The sequence below is a fragment of the Phodopus roborovskii genome, unplaced genomic scaffold (genome assembly GCF_943737965.1).
Source record: "Phodopus roborovskii unplaced genomic scaffold, PHOROB, whole genome shotgun sequence".
In the NCBI taxonomy this organism is placed as follows: Eukaryota; Metazoa; Chordata; class Mammalia; order Rodentia; family Cricetidae; genus Phodopus; species Phodopus roborovskii.
In genome coordinates, this window is record NW_026125258.1 from 20032 (window position 1) to 47403 (window position 27372).

Sequence of the window (27372 nt, forward strand, 5' to 3'; positions counted from 1 at the left end):
AAGCAGACATGCCAAGAAAGAAAGAACTTAGATATGCTTGACCTGTGTGGCCAACAGACCTCACTTAAAACAAGCACATTTTTTGACTGCTGTGTGTCAGTGTCAGAGGGCAGGCCTGTTTTCCTGGCATCATGATCAATGTTGCAAGATACACTCTGAGCCTCTAGTCACACTTTCCAACCTGACAAGGGACTTAACCTGATGGACTTGGGTGAACACCTTCTGCCCTTCTTTTGTTGGTTGTAATGATCTTGCCTGTAAACAGATGAACTTGGTTTAGTTCTCCATAGTGTAGTGGAGGTCAGTGGGGAGACTGTCTTTGTGGGGAAAGGTCTATGCTACCAATAATACCACAACTCTGCGTGTGCTGAAGACAGAATGTCTACGGTGCCTCTAGAAGTGACAGTGACCTATTGCTCCCATAACTATGTGATATAATATGGCTGACCTTTAAAACAGATTAGGCTTGATCTAATTTCTGAACCATCAAAAGCAGAGAGCTTCCCCACAGCTGGACCATGAGGAGGATACAGTACATCCTGGTTTGAAACTGTGAAGAGCCCTGTGGCAAAGCTGGGGGAGAAACTGAGAAAAGGCCTGTGGTAGTGAATGGTTGGCCCCCAAACAAGGGAGTGGCTATAAGAGGTGTGGCTTTGTTGGAGTAGGCTTGGCCTTGTTGGAAGAAGTGTGTCTCTGTGGGGTGGCTTTGGGGTCTCCTATGCTCAGTATACCGTAGCCAAGTGTCTCAGTCAACTTCCGGTGGCCTGCATATCAAGATGTAGCCAGCACCACACCTGCCTGCATGCTGTCACGCTCCCCACTATGATGACAATGGACTGAACCTCTGAAACTGACCAAGCCACCCCAATTAAATGTTTCCTTTATAAGAGATGCCCTGGCCATGGGGTCTCTTTACGCGATCAAAACCCTAACTAAGACACATTGGTACCAGATGGGCCTGACCACGTGTTTGCTTGGAGGAATTTGGACTTTGGCACTTTGAGTTAGGAAAGCAGTGGAATGGTTTGAGCACTGCTTAGTGGCCCATACTAGGAGGAGCATGGAAGACAGAGGTGCCAAGTTATATGAACGTTGGGGGCTCACTCGAGAGGTTTCAGAGAAAATTTTTAGTATGTTGCCTAGGGATTGTTCTGGTGATATTTTGGTGAAGAAAGTAGCTGCCTTTTGCCTTTGTCTAAAAGTCTACCTGAGGCTAAAGTGAAGAGTTTTGGATTAATTTTTGGATTAATTCTCTTGGCAAGGGATTTTTTTTTAAGTGATAACCAAATAAAAATGTATCATGAAAAGGAGCAGGCTGAGCAGGGTAAATTATAAAAATTAAAATGTTGAGGTTAAAAGGAACACCAGGAAGTAGAATAGAGCTGAATTCTTTGTTCAGAAGATATACAGATTGAGAAATGAAATAAAGGGAGTGATGACCTCAGGGCAAGATCCCCTCCCCCAGCTAAATTTCCAACTTTTGAAAAAGAGCTAAAGTTTAGAGCTGGGTGTGGTGGTGGTGCACACCTTTAATCCCAGCACCGGGAAGGCAGAGGTGGGAAGATCTCTGAGTTTGAGGGCAGCCTGGTCCATAGAGCAAGTTTCAGAACAGCCAAGGTTAAACAGTGAAGGACAGAAAGCTTGTGAAAATGTAATTAAATGAGGGGTTATGTTCCAGCCCCAGTAAGCAGCAGAACTCAGCAGTTTTGGCCACATAGTTCTGGCTTTAGAGCTTAGGATAGAAGAAACTGGTTATAGAATTTGCCTCCATGCCCCCCCCAAAAAATCACTGAGGTCAGGCATGTGCCAGGGGTGTCCCTGAATGGAAGCCTAGAGAGGCCATTATGTGAAGCTGTGAAGTTGAAACCTGGATTGCCTTAGAGAACTCAAGATGTTAGAGATGTCAGTGTCGTGGGACACCTGCCTAGGAAAGCTGCTAACAGGCAGTGGAGCCAGCCCAAGAGAGGGAAGTGTGCTGCAGCAAACAAAGCTGGAAGGAATTGAAGATCTGAAGAGCGCTTTGACATCAGAAGTAGAGGTGCAGTGTTTGGAGTTTGCACAACAACTGGTTTTCAGTCTTGCTTTAGTCCAGTATTTCTTTCCCTATGTTTTGGAATGGCAATGTACATCCTGTGCCATTATATGTTGTAAGTATGTGACTTGCTTTCTTTATTTTGATTTTATAGGGAATTACAGTTAAAAGATTGTATGACTCTCAAAAAGGCTTTGAACTTTGGACTTTTAAACATTGTTGAGGACTGTGATAGACTATGGGGATTTTTTGAAGTTGGTCTAAATGTATTTTGCATTGTGATATTGTTACAAGCTTATGGGGGTCAGGGAATGGAATGTGGAATGTAATTGGTCCCCATAAATTCATAGGGAATGGCCTATTAGGAAGTGTAGCTTTGTTGGGGTACATATGGCCTTGTTAGGGGAAGTGTGTCACTGTGGGGGGAGAACTTTAAAGTTTCTTATGTGCAGGATACTGCCAAGCATCTCAGTTGACTTCCTGTGACCTGCACATCAAGATGTTGCCAGCACCACATCTTCTGGCATGCCACCATACCCCACCATGTTGATAATGGACTGAACCTCTGAAACTGTAACTGAGCCACCCCAATTAAATGCTTTCATTATAAGAGTTGTCATAGTCATGGTATCTCTTCACAGCATAAAAACCTTAACTCAGACAGGGTCCTCCTTGAAAACCAGAAAGGAAAGAGGGCTTACCATCCTACAGCCACAAAAAAATATGTTTGTGGCTCTTTCCTCTAGTTGGAAACATTGCCTTGTGGAGGAAGCAGAGAGCATCACAAGACTCATGAAATTCCCAATATTTGTGAGGACCCTGCTGAGTTTAATAATCAGTGATCACCCCCTTGGAAGGAGACTCATCAGTAGTTTAGCCACCCAAAGGCAGAGCGGAATCTCCATGGTGCAGCTTTGTGAGTCATCACCCTTAGAGAATAGGAGTTTGGTAATGCAGCTCCCTGAGTCATTCACGCTTCTGTACCTAACCCTTCATGCACTCCCCCATAAGCAGTCTCAAAGCTCACTGGTCACTCAGTGAGGCTTAGATGGATTATGCTTTAGTTTGCCATCCCTCTCTAGCTAAAGGGAATAGAAAGAGTACCCACCCCGGAGAAAGTAATGCAGTAATTAGTTTTCTTTCACAGATGTGAATGCACTTGGAAGTAGGTTCTCGCTCAAACCTGGAGTCTCATCCTGCATAACTCCCTGTCTTTGATGGTACAAAGAGTCAAGCATAAAAATGATATGTGTAAATGTTCAGTCACGGCTCCAGAATCTACTGAAGGGCCTTTTGGAAATACTTCGTAAGAGGGGAATAGCATGCTCCCACTTGTAGTCTAAGCTGCATTACAGAAGTACACTCCAAATTTGATAGGCATGCGATAAAATGATTGTAATCTCTCCCCTCTTGTAGAATACAATAACTAAATCTGCTAAGGGGAATCTGAAAGATGCAATCCAACCCTTTCTTCTAATGACCAAGGAAACCAAAACCAGAGGAGCTACAAAACAGGGGAAATGTGGAATCAGTCATTTCTCAGTGGGAATGCTCCAAGAACACTACTGTTTCTTATGAGTGTTCAGTCACCCCATCTATTTTTCCCTAACTCAAAGGGATGTGCAGACGGCTAAGAAATGCCTCCGAGGAGTTCAAAACAGCCCTTTGGAGACAAAGCCTCTGTGTCTGAGCTAAGAAGACCTAAACATTTGACAAACTGAGCACCATGGTTTCCATGGTGACCGCTGAAGAGACAGGTGCACATTCTAATGAGGCTGGCTAGCCAGCCAGCACCCAGGGAGCAAAGGCTTTGGGACATTCCAGAAAAACTCAGGCATACACAAAATCTGAGTGAGTGGCTAGCCTGCCAGCAAACTCTCTTCTTAGGAGGGACAGCAGCTCTGAGCTCTGTGTTTCCGCTCCTGGGTCAAGCTCTTGCCCACCCATTATTTCATTTGGCCATGACCAAAGCTTTCTAAAGTTGATTTGCACTCTGTGGCCTTTGGCAGATGAGTATGGAGGCAGCTTTGCGGGACTGCTGGGTTTATGAATGTGACCGTGACTCATCTGGGCATCTTGTTCTCCTCGCCCACTAATAAACCTCTCATGTTTCCCCTTTGAGACTCCCCCTGCATCGCTGAAAAGAAGCAGAATCCAGGGTTTGAGGAACATTCTGAGAGACCCTGTCTCCAAGGGTGGGGTGTGCACTGACTTACAGCTCACCACTCACATATCCTTACAGATTCCAAAATGTTCTCAAAATGTCACTGTGGAAAATTGTATCATCAAAGGATGGAGAGACAGCTTTGTCTGCAAAGCGCTTGGCACACAGGCATGAGGACCCCAGTACTATCCCAGCACCCACATAGAAAGCTGGCATAGTAGTGGGCGTATATAATCCCAGTACTTAGGGGACAGAGACGGGACCTACCCAATTAAATCAGTGAGCTCTGAATTCAGTGAGACACTGAATCAAAAAAAAAAAAAAATAAGGTGGGGATCAACAGGGTAGACACCTGACATTAACATCTGGTCTACACACACACACACACACACACACACACACACACACACACACACAGTTAAGTTACCATAAGAAAAGCTTCTCTGATGAAGGACAAAAAGCTTGAGAATGGCATCAAGACTGAGTAAAAGCTAAGCTAACCATGAGTTTTATGAAATCAAATGAATAGGTATGAGTTAAAGGGCATTGGCAACCTTAGACCACTCACATCCGTCCTACATGCCTGCTACAGAGGTAAAAAATCCCATCAGTAGAATAGCAAGAGACACAAAACATAGAACATAGAACAGAAAACAGAGAAATTTAGAATCCAGGAACCCTTGGAGATGCTGCAGGAATAAAGCAAGTGAAGGGGAGTCTAAAATAAAACAGATGGGTTTGTATTTCTCTACATCATTTTAAAAACAGTAAGGAAACCATCTTCCATCTTTTTCATTTGGCATGTGTGTGTGTGTGTGTGTGTGTGTGTGTGTGTGTGTGTGTGTGTACGCCCTTGCACACACATACGGAGAATATAGCCCACAGGTGGAGGTCCAAAGGTGATTTGTAAGACTAGGATCTCTCATTCCACCATGTGGGTCCTGGAGACTGAACTCAGCTTGTAGGAATTGTCCAGACAGTGACTTCACCCACCGAACCATCCAACCTGCTTATCATTTTCCATCTTTAAGGGAAGGTAAGCTATGGTTTAAATGACAGGTGTAGGCTAATGTGATCTTAAAAGGTTGGGCCTTAAAAGGGGTTAAGTCATGGGGGCTCCTCCTTCATCAATGAGGTAGAAGCCCTTATAAAAGAGTCATCCTGCAATGTCAACCCATTTCCCCTTTCTGCCCATCCACTACAAGGTCTTGGCACCTCTTCTCTCTGGACCACACTGTGGCAATGCCACCTTGAAGGGGGTGGGGGCACAGCTCTTCACCAGGCACCTGAACCTTGATCCTATATACCCAGACTTCAACCTGTGGGAAGTAAGTTTCTGTTGTTTATACGCCTTCCTGCGGTCGACCTTTCATTATAGCAGCTTAAACAGACTAAGACATTGAGTGTGCCAGACCTCTTGGGGAAACATATGCTGGTAATCGGTACTTAACCTTCTTGGATCCTGTAAGTACCACCAAAGGCAGGAAGTTATTCAACTATCAGTGGCCAAGAGATAAAAACACAATCATAGTATTCAGCTATTTCATTCAGACCAGAGCCTTCGCTGCGGCTTCTAAACCCTATTAGGCCAAAGCCAATGGATCCCGTAATGGGGGTTTAAATTGGTGCAGTACTCACTCGAAAAACCTTTTCCACTCTTGCAATGCTTTTGCCAAAGATGGTTCCAAGTTGGTCTCCAATGCCAGCCAATAAGAAACCAAAGAGCGGGATCCCAAAGATGGCATATAAAATACAAAAGATTTTGCCTCCTTCAGTGCTCGGAGCAATATTCCCATACCCTGGAGAGAAAGAGTAGAGAGACAAAGAGGGAGAGACGTGAGCTGGCAGAGAAAGTAGAGCATTGGCCAAAGATTCCTCAGAATTCATGTTCTCCAAAACCTTTTACAGTTCGAAACAGTGCCCCCTTGCTTCTCTCCCCGTAAATAGTCTCCAGGTTCCTGAGAACCTAATACATAAGAAACGTGTGGTCAGCCTGAATTGCATTTCCGATGGAAAATTGATACTTTTCTCTAAAGAAGTATCACACAGCATGGACACGATTGAACATGTTTCATCATGTTTCACCTTTGCTGCAGTAGACAATGAGCCAGTACAGTACTGTCCTGTGGGCTTCCTCTTTGCCTGGACTCACCATATTCAACATCTGCTCTCATAAAGTAGTAGGCACTGAGCATTAAAGAGGAAATATGGTCTACGACAAACTCACAAGAGATAAAGGACTTGTTCTTCCCCTAAGCTGGGAAGCCTGGTAATGGGGGGAAATGAGTAAGCAAAGGCTCTGTGTCTCTTTCCCTCACTGACAGTGACGTCCAGCTATGCCCAACTCTCTTTTCTAGCAATGGCACACAGTCCATTGTATCTCCACCCATTACCCTTGCTCCCAGAGCAATCAGAGCTAAATAAATGCTTGTGGATAGAATAGATGTTTGAACACAGAAGATTCTATCTATAGTCGTGTCAATTAAAATGAGTTTCACATTGTATAGTTGTTTGAAAATATGAACATCTGCATTCTTAAGAGTTTTGCAATTATGTAAATAATTCAAGTATAGTGAGTTTTGGGCTTTGTGGTGGTTTGAAAGAAAATGGCTCCTCCAGGATGTATCCCTGGTGCACAAAAGGACTTTGCAAACATATCCCCCATGGAGGGATAACTGCCTTATTCTAGAGATAGGAGAGAAGCCCTAGTCCCTACTTCACAGGACCTGTCAGATCTACATGACCCCAACTGGATGGCATTCCCCTACATATGGTATTGTGGTGGGGGGTTGGGAGGGGGAGGGTGTTTAGAGTGCATGGGAGAGGGTAGAGAGGGCAAAGGGAGGGAAGGAGGGAGGGAGGGCTGGAGGGGAGGGAGGGAGGGAGGGAGAGGGAACTGGGATCGACATGTAAAATAATAAATTTAAAAAAAAAAAAACGCTTTGACTCCAAAATTTAAGTTGAAGAACAAGTTACTGGGGAAAAGTATTTCTATTTTGTTTCCACAGAAAATGAAAAGATGTGGATTCCTTCCAGACTAATGTGGTTTGATCACACCAGACCTCCTGAAACAGAGTACAAGCTGATCCTACATTCCAAACAGCTGGACAAAACAGCCCTACAGACTACAGCTAGGATATCTGAATCTTCTTGAATCCCCCAAGACAGCGCCCCTTACCAGCAGGAAGTAGTTTGGAAAGAACGACGCCCAAATTCCCAAATATTGTGTATAAATGTTTGTTTTCATTTAATTGGACTTTGTTATATAAAATTAAATAAAAAAGAAAAAGAAAAAAAGAAAATGGCTCCCATATGCCCATAGGGACTGGCACTGTTAAGAGGTGTGGCCTTGTTGAAATAGGTGTGACCTTGTTGGAGGAAGTATGTCAGTGGAGACAGGCTTTGAGGTATCAGGTGCTCCAGCCAGGCTCAGTGTGGCAAGTCTCTTCCTGCTGCCTGAGGATCCAAATGTAGAGCTCTCAGATCCTCCTCTCCAGCACCATGGCTGCCCAATGGGTGTGTTCAGTGCCACAGGTGCAGACAAAGTGAATATCTCACTACAGTGATGATAATGGACTAAGCCTCTGAAACTATAAGCCAGCCCAAATTAAAATTTTTGTTTTATAGCAGTTGCTGTGGTCATGGTGTCTCTTCACAGCACAGGAACCCTAACTAAGATAGGCTTATTCCACATAAATGGGGCTGGCAATAGTATTACTGCAAGAAAGAGGCTTATAATATTAGTGCGATTTACATAGCAATTGTAATTGTACAATACCAAGCAATTGATATTCATTTACTTGTCAATTGTCATTACACTCTTACAATAGCCACTTAACCTTCTCTCCAATTCAGGAAGTTCAAGTGGGACTTGTTTCTGAATCCATGCAATAAGTGAGGTATTGGTCCATGGCAAGAGACAGCTTAGAGAACATAGCACAGAAAAGAACAATGTTCTCAGCATGGCCAAGAAAGAAAACTATGCTCTTGGATGTCCATCATTCATGTTCCCATGGGCCTGCAGAGCTTGCTCTTATATTCTGCCTTGGGGATGAGCCACTTGGCTGTTTTCCTTAACAATTTTCTGTTCAGAATCATTCCAACCTCTTACCACAAATTATTTAAATTGCACTTTCCATTTCTTAGATGAGTGTGCAGGCAAGACTTCCTAATCTTATTTCCTTTTGCTCACTATCATATTGACTTAGATGTGCAACAAAACTCCTGGGACTTTTTCCCTAACATTTTCAGGAGCTTGGGCAAAATGATCTGGCCAAGCATACTCACCTGGAATAATCCGATTTTCACTGACTTACTGATTATGTTAGAAAGAGAACAAGTGTGTCTCTGTGGCTTCACATTACAGGAGCTTAAGGTGCGTCTTGGAAACATTCTAGAAACTTATAGAGATACTAACAATTTTAGCTTGACTGTCTCACAAACAGCCCCATTTTGGGGAATACAGGTTTTCTTTTAGTCCATCTCAGAAGAAATATTGCAGATGTGGGCAAACTAAAGCACTGAGCCTACTGAACATGCATTTATTAATCCAGACAAACTCTACACATGTCCTCCAGTGTGTTTAGAGAGCATGCTGGCATTACCTGAGAAGCACCAGTGAAAAACAAGGAGGTTTCACATCCACCTCAAAATAGCCCACTGTCCTTAGACCTGTGGGATCTCTCCAAGTCTTATGGTATCAGAAACATCCAAGAGAAATGTGAACAAAAAGAGTACTTGCTGGTAGCAGTAGTAGAACGGGCTAATATTTCACAGGTCAGAATACCACAATAGATAAAATTGAAATTCTCCAAGAAGTGTGTTAATAAGGCAATATTCAAATATATCATGTGTGCATGTATGTATGTATGTATATAGTAGACCAATATGTGTGCATTTGTGTGTGCATTTGTGTGTGCATTTGTGTGTGCATGTGTATGTCTCTGTGTGTGTGTGTGTCTGTGTTTCTGTGTGTTTGTCTGTGTGTCTGTGTGTGTGCTGTGTTTGTGTGTGTGTGCTGTGTCTGTGTGTGTCTGTGTGTCTGTGTGTGTATACCTTGAACTGTGTTAGCTCAATGACTTGAGTGAGTTCACGGTCATGGAGGCTGGGTGGCAAATACAGTGCCTCTTAGGCAGAAGACACCACTGAGGCTGAGAAATAGAGAGAGCTCACTTGCTAGAGGAGCAACTGGTCAACAGGAACTAAACTGGCACATCAGAACCAGATGTAAGGGAAGCAAAGTTAGTTCAAAAGTCCCTCTACCAACCAGCTGCTTCTGACTCTTCACAAAAGATGGCCAGCCCAGCAAGAATGCTGAGAAACAGCGAGGTTGTTACAACAGAGAACCAGATGGGCCTTGGCTCTGATCACCCATAAATAGAAAGCATCTCAGTCCTTAATGAAAAAACAAATGTTTAAAAACAGTCCTGAGATGCAAAGAACTTTCCACATGCTTATGTGCCAAATCAAATCTTTGCCACACTGTGACTGTGGGACCAACCTCTGTGCTAGCAGGGATGTTCTGGTGCATGACTGAACTGTGCAAGTCAAACAGGACCTCACACTCAGAAAGGTCCTGCATTGGGGATGGGAAGTCTTTCTGCACAAGAATAAGCACTGGGGAACCCAGGAGAAGTTAAATAGTTTATCTCTTCAATGGAATGAGGAACTTAGCTCTTCCTCCTGGAATGCTGGGAATGGATCTAGTTTACAACCTGGTGACCCTTTGCCGTCTGATGAGCCAGACTCTGACCTTATCTCCCACAAATTATGCTCTGCTTATCCCAAACCTAAATCTTAAACATTACTTTTAGTCCATAAAATTCAACCTAATGAGTGATATCACTTGAACTTTACCGCTAGGTGACTTCTATGTTACGTAGGCCCAGGCCAATCCTGATATGAACAGGCATTATGTTTTCCTCAATTATACTCCCTAGACCCTAAATCTTGGGCGCTCGATCTTCGTCAACATACCCACCTTTGTGAAAAAACAAAAACAAAACAGATATACTTTGTAAAGAATAGCAATGTAAACATGCTTCAAATTTGTTGTGTACTTGGGACTGAGCAAATTGTTATCAGAAAACTTTTTTTCCAAAATTGTTCTGTGCTTAAATATGGCTAAAGTAAATGATCTGGTATCAGACTCTTGAAGTCTTGGCCTAGCATTGGTTATCTAAATCAGATTGAACCAGAGTTTCATTCTTCCCTCAACCATGTCATTTCCCTGACAGCTATAAGCCTGAAGGGACTTCCCACAGTCCTGCTCTGATGCTTCCATGTTGACATTCTAAATGACTTTTCAATAATAAACCATGTTGTCCATTTTGCACTGAGCCCTGCTGGTCTGGTAAATGACACTTGGTGGTAACACGAGGTTCCACTGCTTACTTATTTCGACATAACGGGTAAGTTGTTTAACTTTTCCAGGCCTCATTCTTGCCTTTAGTAATAATGTGATCATTTCCTGCCTTTCTAGAAATTATGTTTTGTGGAAAAGCATCTGCATACGGGAGCAAACATCAACCCTCCAGCTTACAAATCTTGTTCCTATAGATCTACCAGCAGAAGCAATAATCAAAGGCAAAGGGGGCTTCTCCTATTAGAATCAGATATGAAGAAATAAACAGGTGCAAGCCACCTTTGATCCAAACCAGTCTTCCTTCTGGTCTGGCTACTGGTTAGGAAAGGTTTCCTAACTGTTTACTTTGCTGCATCACCGTTCCCAGATGCCCATAGGGAGACTAGTTCCAGGAGCCCCTGTAGATAACAGAGTTCATGGATATTCCATTCTCTTATATAAACACCAAATTTGCATGTAAACCTAAACACTTCCTTCCACATAATCTAAACTGCTTACAATACCCAATGCAATGTAAATGTTATGTAAATTGCTGCTAGACTGTATTGTTTAAGGGATGATGAAATGGAAAAACAGTCCAGTGTGCATACCATCTTTTTCATTTGAATATTTTCAATCCGCAATTGGTTGATTCTATGATATGAAAACACAGATTCAGAGGGCTAATGGTATGAGCATAATCTCTGTATATATCAGCACACAAGAGGCTCTTTTAAAAGAGTATTGACCATTCCTACACACATGACTCCATGCTGCTCATAACAGTCTTTTTGGAAAATGATCTGGCAAGTGCTGAAACACTCTACGCCCTTTAACAGAGCAACTTCTTTGGACCTTTTCCAAGGAAATAACCAACTTCCTGCATAAAGATTTTCACTGTGATGTTAAAAGGGTCACAAAAGTAGAAACTTCTTAATCCTTCCACAACATGTGACTACATTATGGACAGTGAGCCTGAGGGGTCCATCAAAGACCGGCTTTGCCAAGAAATCTGAAGCTCCGGTGTTGCTAATAAGGGAGATGTGAACAATATTAGTCTGCAAACTATATGACCTGAAGCAAGCAGACCAGAAATGGACTGCACAGTTAATGAGATAAAGCTTCCCAAGATAATGGTACCACTTCCCTGACTCCTGGAGAGTGGGCAACTTCTTAGGGACAGCTGAAGAATGACCAGCCGTGAGACTACTTGCAAGTCTCCTTGCAAGCCTTGGAATTAACTTACCATAAGTACATGGCTTCTTTTTAAAATTTGGCAATTTGTTTTCTCACCTCAATCCTTCTTATATTGCAACAAGCTACTTTTTTTTTTAACTTCTCTAGCTGTATGGCTTTATTAAATTTTTTTAAAAAAAAATCTCTACTCTGGAATTAAATTTACTCAACTAAATAGTACTCAACTTACAATTCATTATGTCTTGGTTAAGAGAGAGGGGAAAGTGACATTTTCTAAGTTGCATAGAACAAGAACCCAGCCTGCTATAGACTCTGAGTGGCGGGTTATATTTTTGTTTGTTTTTGTTTGCATACTTGTTTTGTAGTGGTTGCCTGTTGGTAGACACTCTTATGAGTTGGAATAAAGGTACCAATCCTATACACAACTGGTCAGGCACAGTGGCCAGCCTCTTTCTGCAGAGGGAACAGTCTCTCAAATAGCCAAGACAAGGACACATGAACCAGAGGCTCATCCAACAGGGCAGCTCTGCCTGAGACTTGAATCAAACTCATGTGGCCCAAAGGTGGCAGCTATAGTGGCCAGAAGAGTCAGGCACTGGTCACGGGGTCAAAGGAAATTCATGACCCATCTTGGAACTCTCTTCTATCTATGCACATTGGTTAGGAGTGTTTAGATCATAGAATCCAGTGCAGACTAGCCCAAGCCTAAACAGTGAGAAATCTCAAAGACTCTGGAAAAAAATAAGAAATTTAATATGTTTCTTAGTATTTTGAAAATAGCTCCATTCAGAGTTCACAGGACATGACCAGGATCCACTTACCTCTAGTCCTTTCCTTACTCCAATAGTGTTAGTTCAACTGTAGACAGAGCAATCTAGCAAGGGAAGACAACAAGGAGCAATGTAGGGGCTTGATTCCTCTTTGCCCAGCTTTACCACCAATAAGAAAACGAGGAAGACATTCCCTCCAAAGTTTAAGCAAAATCCAAAGTTCTCATCGCCCATCTTTGAACTGGTAACTCTGGCCACAGACTGAATTTCTTTGTATAGATAATGTCATTCTTCTCCAGAGCTAAGGGTCATGAGTGTGAAAGTGGGAGTCCTGACTTGAAAAGTGAGATTAGATGTACTTCTGTTAAGAAAAAGTTGAACTTTCATATATATTTTTTTAATGATGGGTGGCTGGAAAACCAAGTAAGTGTCAATAAATACCATTAGCGCTTTACTGAAAATCCTACCAATACTTGGAATCCTACCAAGCATGGAATAGATATTGCCCTTTTAATGAATCAAACAAAGCTCTAATTTAGTAACTTCATACAACACGGAAATGAATATGTGTTTTTTCAATCTATGGTATGTGATATCCCTGGTAGCTCATGGATATAATGCTAGCACTTAAGAGTACTTTCCAAAGTACACCTTGTGAAATGGTCAAGGCTCTCAACTTTAATTATTTTACAAATCCTTTTAAAAATGCATGATGCCTTTCTTCATTCTAATAAGCAGAATGCCAAACACGTTCTAACATTATGTCATTCTTATCTGATGTATGTCTGCAATGTCCTTGGGTTGGCTGAGGTTCATAGTGCTTGAGGGTCCAGGCTACATGCTTTTCTCCATTGGGTGTAGTGAGTCTGTGAATTCCAATGGCCTAACCTGATCCAAAGGTCACAGAGGCTTCTAGGTGCAGACATACATGTATAATGACCACTTGCAACTCTGACCAACAGATGGTATTAATGAATTTAAGCATTGCAAAGTAAAATAGCTTATCATCTAATTAGATTAAGAGAGTTGCTGGTTAATTTTAGGTGTTTACTTGACTGGGTTATGAATACCTAGAAAACTGGCAAAGCATTATTACTGGATGTGTCAATAAAAAATTTTCTAGATGTTTCCACAGGGCATTGCCCTGTAAATTGATGAACTAAGTGTGGAAGATCTATCCTCAATGTGGGCAGGATTGTTGACTGAGGGCTTATATAGAACAAAAAGGGAAAGTTGTAGAAAAATCTCTCTCTATCTCTCTCTCTTCTCTCTCTCTCTCTCTGCCTGTGTCTTCTCCTACATAGTCATATACAGCTCAGATACATTTTGCTTCTCCTACCCTTCAACTTCTCTGGCCTGTAGTCACCAGGATTTATTCCACTGGCCTTGTGGATTTTCAACATTTTAGCCTCAGCCTGAGAGTTATACCATCAACATCCCTGTATCTGAAACCTTTGAACTCAAACTAAACCAATCCAAAAACACTCCAAGGCTTAGTAGCCTGCCAAAGGGACCTGTCTTGGGCCCATGGTTGCAGAAGCCAATTCCACTGCCCCATGGCTATGCACATACCCTCTCATGTCTGCTCCCCTGAAGACCTCGACTGATACAAGTCTCAGTAAGAATAACAACTCTCTTTCATTCTAAATGTTTGTTTCACATATAACATTCTTGATTTCACTAGTGTAGAAGAGCATGGACCTTAAGATTAGATAACACAAAGACTAAAATGTATGCCTTTAAAACAACCCTTAGCCTCTAAAACATGCACCTATAAAAAATTGACTGCCCACACTCTAAACCAAAGTTAAGAGTTTTCAAAGGGAGTAGCTGGGCATGAGAGAGAATCAGAGTAGAAATTCCTCCCAGAAGGTTAAAGCCAGCTCACAGTCTCCCTTGCCACCATCTCTGCATTCTAGAATCACAGATGTGCACCCTCACCTCCAGATTCTCCAAGAGCCACTCTTAACTTCTGAAGGTGATTTCCAGCCAAACAATTGAGGACAGGGAACTAATGTCCTCTAATGATTATTAAACTAATAAAAAAAAAGAGGAGATGCACCAACACTGACACAGGTTTAACATAGAGCAAGTGTGAAGGTGGGGGTGAACAAATAAAATATAAATCACGTGTTCTTGTCTCTTAAACAGAACCGGTGATGCTCAGAGCGGTGCAAAAGGAAACTGAGATACTGGACAAGCTTACTACTGACTCACTACGTGGACTAGATAAGAGCTCATGGGTATGACATAAAGCTGACAAAGCACACAGTAGAAGCCACACTTATCATTTTAAGGCAAACATTGAAGAGATGGTGTCAGGCAAAATTGTGCGGTGGGGAAAGATTGGAAAGGGAAATGTCATTCCTCATAATCAGAATCTATGCACACTGGCTAATGACTAGAACATGAAAGTTATTACATACTGTTATAATTATCAAGTACCTGAGTATCTGAAAATATAAAAAAGTAATGCATAAAATGAGGCTGACATTGCCACAGGAAAGCAGTAATGAAGGTCTATATAAAGGTCAGCTGCCAAGAGCATGTGCAAGCCTCAGCTTCAGGCTCTTCCTTGGCATTTGGGTTCGTCCAGTTGAAATGCTTTTCATTGTGGAATCTCCGCCATGCTTCCGTGTTTACTGAAAGCAGCCACAACAGCTGTGATCACTTGACCAAGTTGGGAGAACCTGGTCCCACATCTTAAGAAGACAAATTGTGTCTAACCATTCCTCAGAAGGGGCTGCAGGGGGAAAATAACATTAATAAATGAGCAGATACCTATGGTCGTGATGACAGTTCCAGCAAAGAAAAAGGCACTTCCGAGGTCCCAGTGACTGCTGCTGTTGGAAGAGTTTCCTACTGGGCTGACCCCTGCATTGTCAGCATCGAGGGCATGCTGCAAAGAGAGGGAAAAGCATAAGAATAGTGAGTTAGAAGGGATATCTTTAAAGCTTCTGATAGATTGCTGTACTCCTCAAGAACCTGCGAGTTGAAGCAGAAGGAAGGACACACATCAAATGGCATACCGTACACCTGTGAAAATCAGAAGATGACTTTTGAGTGGGAGAAAAGTCTAAAAGTTTAGACTAATGATATCAAACGTTATATAAACTTATATAAAACTCACAGGCCTGGGTGACGTCAGTTATACAAAAACACATACATACTGCTGTGTGTCCAGATGGACGTCTGGTAGAACGTTCGCCCAGAGCGGTTGTTTTTGGAAAAGAGGGTTATAAGTTTCCTTTTCACTTGCCTTCTTTCTGTATTGCTAAGATACTTCCACTGAGTTCTTTCCAATAGCAAAAGAGTTTAAAACTCAGGCACCAGCTCAGACCAGCATGGTTCTACCTGTTAATAATACCAGATTCTTAGGCACTTTACCTCAACCTCTCTATGCCTAATTAACATATTTTCAAATTGTGGGTGGGACCTTCTCTTGCACAACTATGAAAATTTAACGAGGTTGTCCCTTTAATATTCTCAGCCTATGCCTGTCTATGTTAAGATTTACCAAAGACAGCTATGTGATTCAGGGACATGATTTTTCAATGTATAGATATCATCAGGTGGACGAACACGAACAAAAATCACTGTGATATCAATAGGTTTACTGGGGCCACCCTCATGTAGGTGGCCCAGTTTTGACTGAACTGTTATGCAGTACATGGCTCTGACATCAGTTTCATGAGTATCACTGCACACACTCACCCTCACACACTGTTGACATTGGGTTTGAGTGGGGGGATGGGCAGACACCACACAGCGACCATGTGGAACCCAGAGAACAGCTTGAGGGACTCAGGTCTCTCCTTCCATCATGCTGCTTCTGCTGGGGAACTCAGATCATCAGGAATGGCAGGGACCCCCTATTACCCTGGGAGTCCTGCCCTCTTTTTTTTTTTTTTAATCAGCTGGAATGACTCCTCAGTGACCACTGGAATCCATACTCTATCTCAGTATGGTCATTACATTTTCCACAATGGTGACCCATACTCATCTACCAGCAATAGAAATGCCCCCAGTCCATGGGGTGCTCTCTCCCTCCCCTTGTGGTTTTGATTACACTCCCACAAACTATGCCCATTATTATTCAGGCCCCCCCAAAGCCTCAATCTATATGTTACAGTTCCACAATTGCCCCCTCTCCAAGCTTTGCTTGTGCACCAATTCTACTAAACGCTAAAATTCATTCCCAGCTTCAGCATGAGCAGAGGAAGATAAACCCTCGCGGGGACCCTTCCTGAACTGTCCTGCTATCCTGCTTCAGGTGGGGTGCAGAAGGAGTTGCCATCATGTCTCAGGCACCTGCAGTCCACATCTGTAAGCTGTAAAGATAAACCTTCCACCTGGGAACTACATGGAGGAGGTGACCCAGGCATGAGATACTTAGAAAGATTGAGACTCCACATCCTGGGCAACATTAGAATTACCCAGTGTAGAGAGGGCAAGGCACACATAATGAGACACATTTCTATTTGTCCTCAACAATGCCCGTTAGGCTTAGCTCAAGCAGACACATAGTGGTTGTCACAAACCAGAGGACACCTGGAAAGTCCCTGTTCTCTTCAGTATGAATGCTTAATAAGATCACTCTAGCTTTCTAGGACAAGGATAAGTGACCTGTTCTATAAACTGCCACACACTGAATATTTTATTTAGCCTTGGCAGGTTACATAGAGTTTCTGTTGCTTATTTTTTTCTTTCTGTTATTTTATAAATAACTGCTTAAATATGCAAAAGTATCTTTCCTACTTCAGAGGTGGCATGAAAACGGGCCGTAGAATAGATTTTGCATTCAAATAAGATTGACTAGGTGACAGGGTAAAGACATTTTCCATTTAAGTCTTTATTATAATCCTCCTTGCCTCTAGGAATACTAAGTATTTTGAAGGGTAAAGCTAACTGTGGTTTCTAACATAAACACTGGCACCCCCCAGAATGTAAGAGCAGCTGCATGGGGATGTGCACAGATGTTCTTGCCAAAGGTTTGAATCACGTTTGAGTGACAGGATTACTTATTAAGCCAGCACGGCATTCTGATCTACTGTGCACTGGTACGTGTACATGTGTGTATATGTGCGTGTGGAGAGCAAAAGTCACCTGTGGGTGTTGTCCTCTATCAGCTTTTTTTGAAACAAGATATCACACTAATCTTGGAGCTCACCAACTGTCTAGACTGGCTGACCAGCAAGCTCTGAGATCTACCTGTCTCCCCAGCCTCAATATAGACATTACATATGCATGCCATTCCACCTGGTTTGTTATGTGGAGGCTGTGGTCCTCATACTTGAATAGCAGGCTCTCTGCCAACTAAGCCATCTCCCCAGCCCCCACTCTGCTTTTGAGGGAGACAGGTGGGGTGTTTTAGCCAGTGCTAAAACCTCACTTTCACTGTGCTGTGTGAGAGCTATCCAACCAGGTCAGACCATCTTAACCAAGAATTATATCCATCCTTATTATCTTCCACCTCTGATGGCTCCACTCACAAATTATACCTCCAGGACAGTTCTAGGCCTCAGTCACTCAGGCCTCAAATCACACCACCAATATTTAATAATTTACATCTTCCATAAAACTTGAAAAAGTGTTTATGTTCAGTCAATTCTCACAGTACTGAGAATTACTCACAAACATCATAAATAAACCCAGCGCTGCACACAGAATACAGATTTGCAAGAAAGACAAATGCGAGTGATTATTGTGACATCAAAAGATCTGAGTTAAGATCCCTTTTCAAGTTTCACTTTCCTTGAATAGTGCCATTAATGAGTATCTAATGTTTTTGCATGTAACCCTCAAAGGAAGTGTTTATCAACTGAAAGGGAAGGAAACTAACACTCATCAGGCACCTGCATTGAGCCAGGTATATAAGAAATACCACTAGGTTTATTTTTCCCCAAGCCCAAGGAAAAGGCATCATTCCTACTTCAGTGATGCTGCAACTGGCATGGGAAGTTGAGTAATACATCCGAGATCTCAAAGCCAGAAGGTAGAGAAGTCTTGACTCAAGCCCTGTCTAGCCCAAAGTGGATAGTTTTACTTGATTCTCTACACATGATTCCCAGAATGCACTCCACTTCTTTTACTTCCCTCCTTACATACATGAAGATGAAGCATGGCCATGGTCCTAGACTGTAGGCAAGTGGGATCTCAGAGGGGTCAGTATTTTGGGTACTTGCAAGGAGCACCTGCAACTGATAGCCAACTCTGTCCAGTTTCATATCTGTGAAGTAAACTCCCTTCTTTCCCCTAAATCATATAGAAAATGACAGTGTACCCAAATGCCCAGGGAAGCAGTTCTATGGAAATTCTATATAAGGCTTGCTTTGGGTACGTGGTTCCACTGATAACCTGAACTAAATCACTAGGAACTAGACTTGGAAGTAGAAAGAAGGTGAAAACATGCTTTCCAGTGAGCCCCCAGACTATTGGTAAGGCTTTAGACATTTGATTCTATCTAAAATTAAAATGAGTGGCCAGGCAGTGATGGTAGAGACAGGTGGATCTCTGAGAGTTCAAGGCGGCCAGCCTTGTCTACAAAGAGAGTTCCTGGACAGTGAAGGAGCCAAGGCTACAGAGAAACCCTGTCTTCAAAACCAAAACCTATACCAAAACAAAAATAATAAATAAATAAAATTAAAAAGACCAGTAAATCTGGTTATAACTACTATTACTTGAATTTGGAGGATCATTCTTAAAAATGTAACTGATTAAAAAAAAGGAAAGAAAAGAAACACTGTATTACTGAAGTACCATGTAATACTGCTTTGGTATATAGTATTCAGTATTTAATGTTCAAATACAGTAAACATATTTACACCCCCAAATAATTATCATTTACTTTTAGGGAAACTACTTAAAATTTATCTAGTGTTTTAAAATTATATACAATAGGGACACTGTTTTAACTCAATGGCCGCAATTCTAAATGAGTCTATGGTTTTAACATTAATTTGCATTTAAAATTAACTTTATTCATTTTTAAAGTATTGTCTAATGATTTTAATGGTTTGAGCACAAGTGAACATTTTATAATTAAATGAATTTTCTTTAATGCTTTTATTATCTTTGTGTTCATGCTACAAAAGTCAAGCTAAAGCTGGGTATGGGAGCATACATCATTAATCCCAGAACTTTGGAAACTGAGGCAGGAAGATCAGAAGTGCAAGGCTACATATAGAGTTCTAAGTCAACCAGGACGTCATGACACTGTCTCAAGACAAGAAAAAGGGGGTGGGGGAGATAAGAAAGCATCCAGGATATCATGACCATTTGAGTATACAGACAAGGATGACACAAATGTGTACAGTTGTTTAAAGGACCCTATATGGGGCTGAGGAGACAGCTCAGAGGTAAAGCACTTGCCTAGCTGTTTATGGCTCCAGCTAGGTTCAACTCCAGTACCTCAAAAAATTTAAAGTTGGATGTAGTGGAAATTCAACCTACATTAACATCAACTTGGGTCACAACCTCTGACTCAGTGCGCATCCCTCTGTTCAACTACAAACGCAACCACTATCAAGTCCAAGAGGTATTACAAGGAGACCGATGGCAAGTGGCGGATAGATGATAGATTACTGGTAAATTAGGTATTGATAGATGAGAGCTATATCATAGGAAATGGGTAGATGACAGGTATGTCATTGATAGATGATTCGTAAATAGAAAAAAATAAACATATACATGGATGATGGAGAGAAAAAAGTGGGGAGGGGGATCTACATATAAAAAGACTATATATTTCTAATTCCACTTGTCATAGTTCCTGTTTGGCCCCAGAGTTGGAATTCTAGCACCAACCTAGCTGCCTAGCAAATGACTTAAGAGGGCACACTACAGCAGGTGTTCAAATGAATGAACAAGTTAAGCTAATAGACATAAACACACAATCTTTCAAGAGATGGGGAAACATTTCTACTTCTTAGTATATGAGATAACCATGTTGTTAAATAACAACAACTACCCCAAAATGCATGTGTGTGGGGGGGTTGTGAAATGATCTAAAAAAGAAAGAAAGAAAGGAAGGAAGGAAGGAAGGAAGGAAGGAAGAAAGAAAAAGAAAAAATAACAAAGAGAAAGACAAAAGCAAGAGATGATCTGACTTGGAGGAGGGCATCATCTAAAAGAATCTGTATCTCTCTTTCTATCTCCCTATCCCTATATTCCAACACCGTACATCAAGACCGCTCTGAAAGTGTAAGAGAGAAGCTACAGCCTCACAGAATGAGCCTGCTGTGAGGTGAACAGGGGCGGGAGAGGTGACTTTTCCTTGCAGGACCCCCAGCGGGCTCCTCTGTCAGGATGCTGGGCTGTGTAAATCACACTTCCATACAACACAAGATGCTATCATGAGTGTTAGTGCTGCATGGGGATAAATGATAACCCACGGGGGACCCATAACTGTCTCAGGCTTTTCTTCTATGATCTGTGTGTTTGGTGAGATCATCTGTTTCTCTCCTTATGAAGACAAACAACCCAAGACCCTGGTCATCGGCTGGTCTCAGATTAGCTGAAGAAATCAACAGATTTGTGCCGCATGCATGGGCACAGATAGCTAGGGTAACCACTGGATTTATTAGCCAAACTAGGACATACCCTGAACGAAGACTACATCTGTTAAAAAATTAAACTAGAATCACAGCTCAAGATTAACCCCAGGCACAGTCATTTTGCTAATAATTTACACCACGAGACAAAAAGAAAGGACCATATCTGAGGGTACACCCACAGCTCTGGGTCCCCAAGGTTCTTCATCTCTATAGGGTGCTCTCAGCAAAGGAATTGATGGATTGGATATTTAGTCGGTGGGGGCAGGGGTGGTATGGTGTGTGAGTGTGAGAAGTGGCTTCACCGGCATTCTAAAAGTGAGCGTGCGTTCAGCTATGAATGGACAGGAAGAGAAAGCCCCAAGCCCCTTGAAAAGGACACAGGACGCCACATGCGTTACAGCACAAAGCACCCTCGGTGGTTCAAAACCCCGACAGTGGGGAGGTAACACACCTTCACTCCTTTATGATGGAGGAGGAGCCTCGGGTGAGAAGGAGAAAGATGACATTAATTTGTTTGCAACAGTCTTTCCTCCTTTCTCCTGCTTCAGAAGTACTTAACACATAAATATTTCATGGACTCAGCAAGGAGTATGCTGGGGGCCGGGGGAGGGGAATTTAGCTGCATCAGACTATCAGACAAAGGTGGGGGCTGCAGGAAGTCTGGAGCCTAAGTGAACTAGGCATGCTGCCTGCCAGGGTCAGAGACAGCTTTGCCTCAGTCCAGACAGGTAGAGAGTGCTATGGGTGTCACTCTCACAGAAGCACACAAAGCCACAAATGTGCGGACTGTGCAAGTTCCTCAGCTTCTGAACTTGTTTTCTCGTCTATAAAGTGAGGAAAGGCTATCTCCCTTTCAAGGTTGTTACTGAGGCTTTTTTAAAACATATGAGACAAAACCAGGCGGCGATGGAGCGTGCCTTTAATCCCAGGCAGAGGCAGACGGATCCCTGAGCTCAAGGCTAGCCTGATCTACAGAGTGAGTCCCAGGACAGCCAAGGCTACACTACACAGAGAAAGCCTGTCTCAAAAAGCAAAACAACAAAGACAAACAAGTATGAGACTGTTCAGATAGCAAACTCTCATTGTATAATCATAATAGTTAATAATGGTGATGATGACAGTAATAATGCATATCCCTTTCAAGTTCCTATGAGTGCACACATTAACCACCCTGACTGTGCATGACAGTCACCCCTGCTGTCCCCATGCCACATGTGAGACTGAGAATAGTGAGGTACTTGGGCCACAGCTGGTGTGTGGCAAATCTAGCCAGTGATAACATTCAAAAGAGCATTGAGCCAAAGTCTGGAAAAATGTCCATCCTGAGAGGGGTTTTGTTTGCTTTGGATGGTTTGTTTGTTTGTTTTCCCTCACCATCTCAGTCCACCATACCTGTCCTACCCAGGCTGTGACATCTCAGCTGCTTGTGAGAGAACTAGCGAAACAGAAAGGAAGCTATTGTCATCTTCTGCCCAGGCAGAGGGTCCATGTGGCATCAGACCTGTGCTGGCCTGGGAGGACATAATCCAGAGACCACCCTAAGTTCATCACCTCAAAACCCTCAAGAGCCACCCCCTACTCCGCATGCCCAGCAAAGGGAAGGTCTCAGGAAGACAAAGAGAGAAGCACCCCCTGGGGCTACTGGTAATATCACCATGGTGTTTATTTTCTGCTGCTTTGAATATTCAGATATGTGCAAATATTAGCCTTAACTCGGATCCCAGGGGAGGCAGATAGAAGCAGGCTTTCATCAGAACTTTATATCCTGACCATAAATCTAAAGGGAAAGCTACCTGAAGAAGGTAGATGAGCACAGATCTATTTATAGGATTACAGGGAAGCCAGGATGAGCCAGTATGCACATCCCTAGCCCATTGTTTTAAGACAACCTAGACTTTTTCATGATGCCAAGTTAATCTTTTGAACAGGGGAGGGGAGAGGGAGGAGCGTGTGTTCTAAAACTTAGTTCATTCAACGCCTGAATATGATGACTGATTTCGCTTAATATTGTCGTGGTAGACCAATGGCATTTGGGGAGCTTATTTAACTTCTTTCTAAATTGTGACATGTAATATAATAAAAGTTCTCCCTCCACCTGATTGAGCAGAACAACAAAATAAACCACAGTGAAAGCACCAAATCCACTAAGGAAACAAGAATATATGTGTCGACACTGATAGGATCAATAAACTCTCAGACTAACCAAGCATTTTCCTTTCATCTCCGTTCGGGTTCAGCCTCTAAGAACTCAGTAACATACTTGCCAAGTAATGTTGGAAAATCGCCCTGCTCCTGAGGAGACGATCTGATGGATGCTTCATGGTTTCTATAAATTTAGACTATTTCTTTTGGACATGAGTCTATCCAGTCGCTACCACAAATAAAGAAATAGATAGATGAATAAATAAATAAATAAATAAATAAATAAATAAATAAATAAATAAATAGTGGGGCTGGCAAGGTGGCTCAACACACTAAGGCACTTACTGATAAACCCGACTGCCTGAGTCTGACCCCTGGGGCCCACATGGTGGAGAGAGTTGACTCCTGAACGTTGTCCTCTGACCTCAACATAGGCACTATGACATATATGGCCCCCTCCACCAATGTTCAATTTAAAAGAATGTAATTAGGACAGTAATAAGAATGAAATAAATAGATAATAAAATCACTGACTAGTCTACAAAAGTAGTGTGAGCTTAGAGAGAGTGCTAGGGAGAGCCTGAACTTAATTGATGATTAAAAATATAGCTAAAGGGGGCCCCTGTGCTTTCATTGTACTCGACTCCATTGCTTGACCCATTATTGTACTTTAGTGTCCAACTTTGACACCAAATTCATAGGTCATGCCATCAGCCCAGTAAAGTACAAGCCCATATGTTTCCCCAGCATGTCTCTGATTATGTTTGATTATGGAAAAATAAGCAAGTTGGAACAATCAGAGACACTCTGAAAAAAGTTCTAGAATACCCTTAAAAGTAGCCAGCATTTGGTTTTCATTAAAACCCTGGATAGTAGGTGGGACTATTCTCAATGAGAATATTCTCAAATGAGACCACAACAAGCAGAAGTAATTTGTTCAGGGTTATGGGAATTGGGAAATGGCCAGGCTAAGATGGTTTAAAGTCCCTCTCCTGTCTTCTATAGACAATTTGTGTTGAGCTGCTAAACATTTTCCTAACCCTCATCTGCTCTTTCACTGTTCGGGATGACAAGGGACAATTCAGAACTGACATGACTTCCTGCACTTTAAAGTATCCCAAGGTCAGCCTCCATCTGCTCAGTGGGCATCCTGAACCCACAAGCTTGGCCCCTTCTTCCCCTTTCTGTCAAGAGAAAAAGAAATGTCCTCAACACAGACTTAATAATAGCTTAATAACAGAACACGCTGGCCTAGTCCTAACACCTGTGTTCAGTCACAAAGCCATATTCCTGTAGAAGCCAGCTAGCAGTCATTACTGTCTACATCACTGGTGACACCATCTCTGAGGACCTGGAGGTCAAGTCTACAACTCTCTTTTCCCAGGAATGGGAGCCTGAGTGCTTCCTGGTCTTTTAAACCAATCACGTTGGACTCCATCCAAGCCAAGCCTGTCTCCTCGACTCAGGAATAGAGAGAGCATTGTGGTAAAAGAAGGCAAAGTATCTGGAGCCACAAAGTCTTGTCTTCATCTCAGGTCTTCTTCTGATCAAAGCTTGAGCGCATTATCTGATTCTCTGCCCCTTGGTTACTTAACCGCTCTGAGGATCCTCATGGGAGCAGATAAAGCACACTCCCAAAGCAGCAGGGCAGTAAGCGCCGTGCCTGTGTGAGTTAGCCATACAGCTCACACTCTGCTGAAGGCTCTTGGAGGGCAGGCAGTGTCTGCGTCATACGCTGCCTTCATACGTTTTACAGTTGCTAAAGCCTAACACGGTATCTGACTCATAACAAGTAGCTAAATATTGATTATCCAAGTGAATAGCATGAATTAGAAATAATAACTATACAAACCACCATCAAAAATTCATTATTCCCCAATATATGCAGCAACACTTTAAACAAAAGCCAACACAGGCACATTTGTGTAGAAATGCAGACTTACTAGGGTTTATTTCTGGGTGTTGGTATTATTTTTCCGAGGGGTTTTGGGTTTTGTTTTTGCAACACTGAATCCTTATTTACTATTTTCCAGGGTCATGCCAATTTCCATTAGCTCTTTAATATCTGGCTTGAAAGCTTGAGACCCCTTTCACAAAACAGTGACGGAACCAACAACCCTAGGAGGTGACAGGGGAGGGGACAATAACAATAATGAAGTGGAGGCCTGCACAGGCAGGCCAGGGGCTGCAGGCCTGATCCTCCATACAGTGAACGATTTTCTATGTGACTGATTTGCCGGCTAAAGGACAACCCTTCTGACTGCTAGTCATCAGCCAGGAAGATTTATGTCACCCCTCAGAACTGTGTCCCAGGGCACTAAGAACCTGACTGTCACTGGCAGAGGTCACCTGACTGAGCTGGCTGGATGAGGAGCAGCTTAGGTTAGGGAAGCAGCAGAGATGACCTAGGGTACGGATATCTTAGAAGCTATGTGTGGTGACTTGAATGGAAATGGACCCCGTAGTCTCATAGGGAGTGGTACTTGTAGGAGGTGTGGTCTTGTTGGAGCAGGTGTGGCCTTATTGGAGGAAATATGTCACTAGAGTGGCCTTTGAGGTTTCAAAAGCCCAAGCCAGTGGCTCTCTCTTCTTGCTGCCTGCCAATCCAACTGTAGAACTCTCAGCTACCTCTCCAGCACCACGTCTGCCTGTGTGCTGCCCTGCTTCCGACCATTATGATAATGGACTAAACCTCTGAACGTAAGCCAGCCCCAATTAAGTGATTTCTTTTATAAATGTTGCCATGGCCATGGTGACTCTTTGCAACAGAAGAACATTGGCTAAGACACCATGCTTTCCTTAAAATGGTTCCATTCCTAAACATGTGGTGACAAAGGGGGCTGCAGCCCAAACAAGACAGAAAGATCATTGGAAGAAGCACTATTGACAACCAGACCAGAAATGACCAGTCATAGCAACCAAAGAGCTTACTGAAGCTGGGGACTCATCTTGCCTAGTCTGTTTGAGGCCTTGGGTATAACATCCAGTACAACAAAAATGTAAGATTTTAAGAAAAGGAATTTTTGGCCAGGCATGGAGCACATGTCTGGGAGACAGAGGCAAGTGATTCCCCAGGGCCTTAGTTTCCCCTTTCATCCTTATAAATGTTTACATGATAATATTCATAAGGCTTACCTCTCCCTTTATCTACAAATATTACATGTATAAAACCAGGGCACTTTTAAAGAGGCCAGTAATAATTAACTTACTCCAGAAGCACAGAACTGGTACTATAGGTCATCTTAATTATAAACCCCAAAAGCACAAAGACTGCATGTGTCTCCGATTTACCATCCTATCCCCAGGATCTAGAATTGTGTCTCCCCACATAGGGAGACCATCAACATAGTCACCAAATGAAGGAATCAGTGAACTGTTAAGGTATTAGCAGAAGAAAATGCTTTTTGCATCCTATGCAATTGCCCCATATTTGATTCTAAAGGGAAAGCTTTGTCATCTCTAGTCCTCATCTTTACCCGTAGCAGCTTTGGCCACCGTGACCAAAATGTCCATACCCAGTCCCTTATGCAGCTGCTCACATCTTAGATTCAATCCTCTTTGACTAAAGTATGGTGGGATCAAGCCCAAGAAGCATAATTAATCAAAGATCAACAGTCCAGCCCCAGGACCTTGTCATAGACACTGTGGTCAGGAAGATTACAAATCCATGAGTGAGGAAGTAGACAGTGTCACGTGTCCAAAAGCAAGCACCTAGACTCACAAAGAAGCTCTTCCATCAAGCTGTTTGAGTGTATTTCCTCTAGTGGGAAGCTGATTCTCTTGATCTTGTACTTATTTAACAGGCCCATTGTGTCTGGCCAAAGCAGGGATCTAATTAAAAGATCATGGCTCTGAAATTTAAGAGAACAAGATTCAAGTCTCGCTTGAACCTGTTCTCATCCTGCCACTAGAGTAGGGTGAAAACCTTGTCCTTTGTAAAACAGGACAGTGAAGATAGTCACCTGTATGATCATAGAAATAGCCACATGGAGCCCAGTAATATAGAAACTCCCTAAATCTCAACCATGCAGCTAACACTCGAGTAAAGAGCCAGGTGGTACTCATCAAATGCTGCTCAAGGCCCAGATTCTCAGTAAAGCACCTGAGACTCCATTTAGAAGTGTTAAAGCCCATGAGAGGTCATGAAGGGGCTGGAGAGATGGCTCAGT

The 27372-nt window shown here is 42.6% G+C and overlaps 1 protein-coding gene across 1 annotated transcript in view; it reads right to left on the minus strand.

Annotated features, from left to right (window-relative positions):
• Positions 1-5834: 5834 nt before the first annotated feature.
• LOC127227937 (potassium channel subfamily K member 10-like) overlaps positions 5835-27372 on the minus strand; it is a gene marked incomplete at its 3' end in the record, with an annotated part of 87605 nt that continues 66067 nt past the window's right edge. Inside the window, exons 3-4 of the mRNA XM_051192310.1 lie at positions 15288-15405; positions 5835-5995 (exon numbers count right to left, since the gene is read on the minus strand). Of these exons, the coding sequence (XP_051048267.1) occupies positions 5835-5995; positions 15288-15405 (279 nt within the window). The remainder of the gene's footprint in view (positions 5996-15287; positions 15406-27372) is intronic.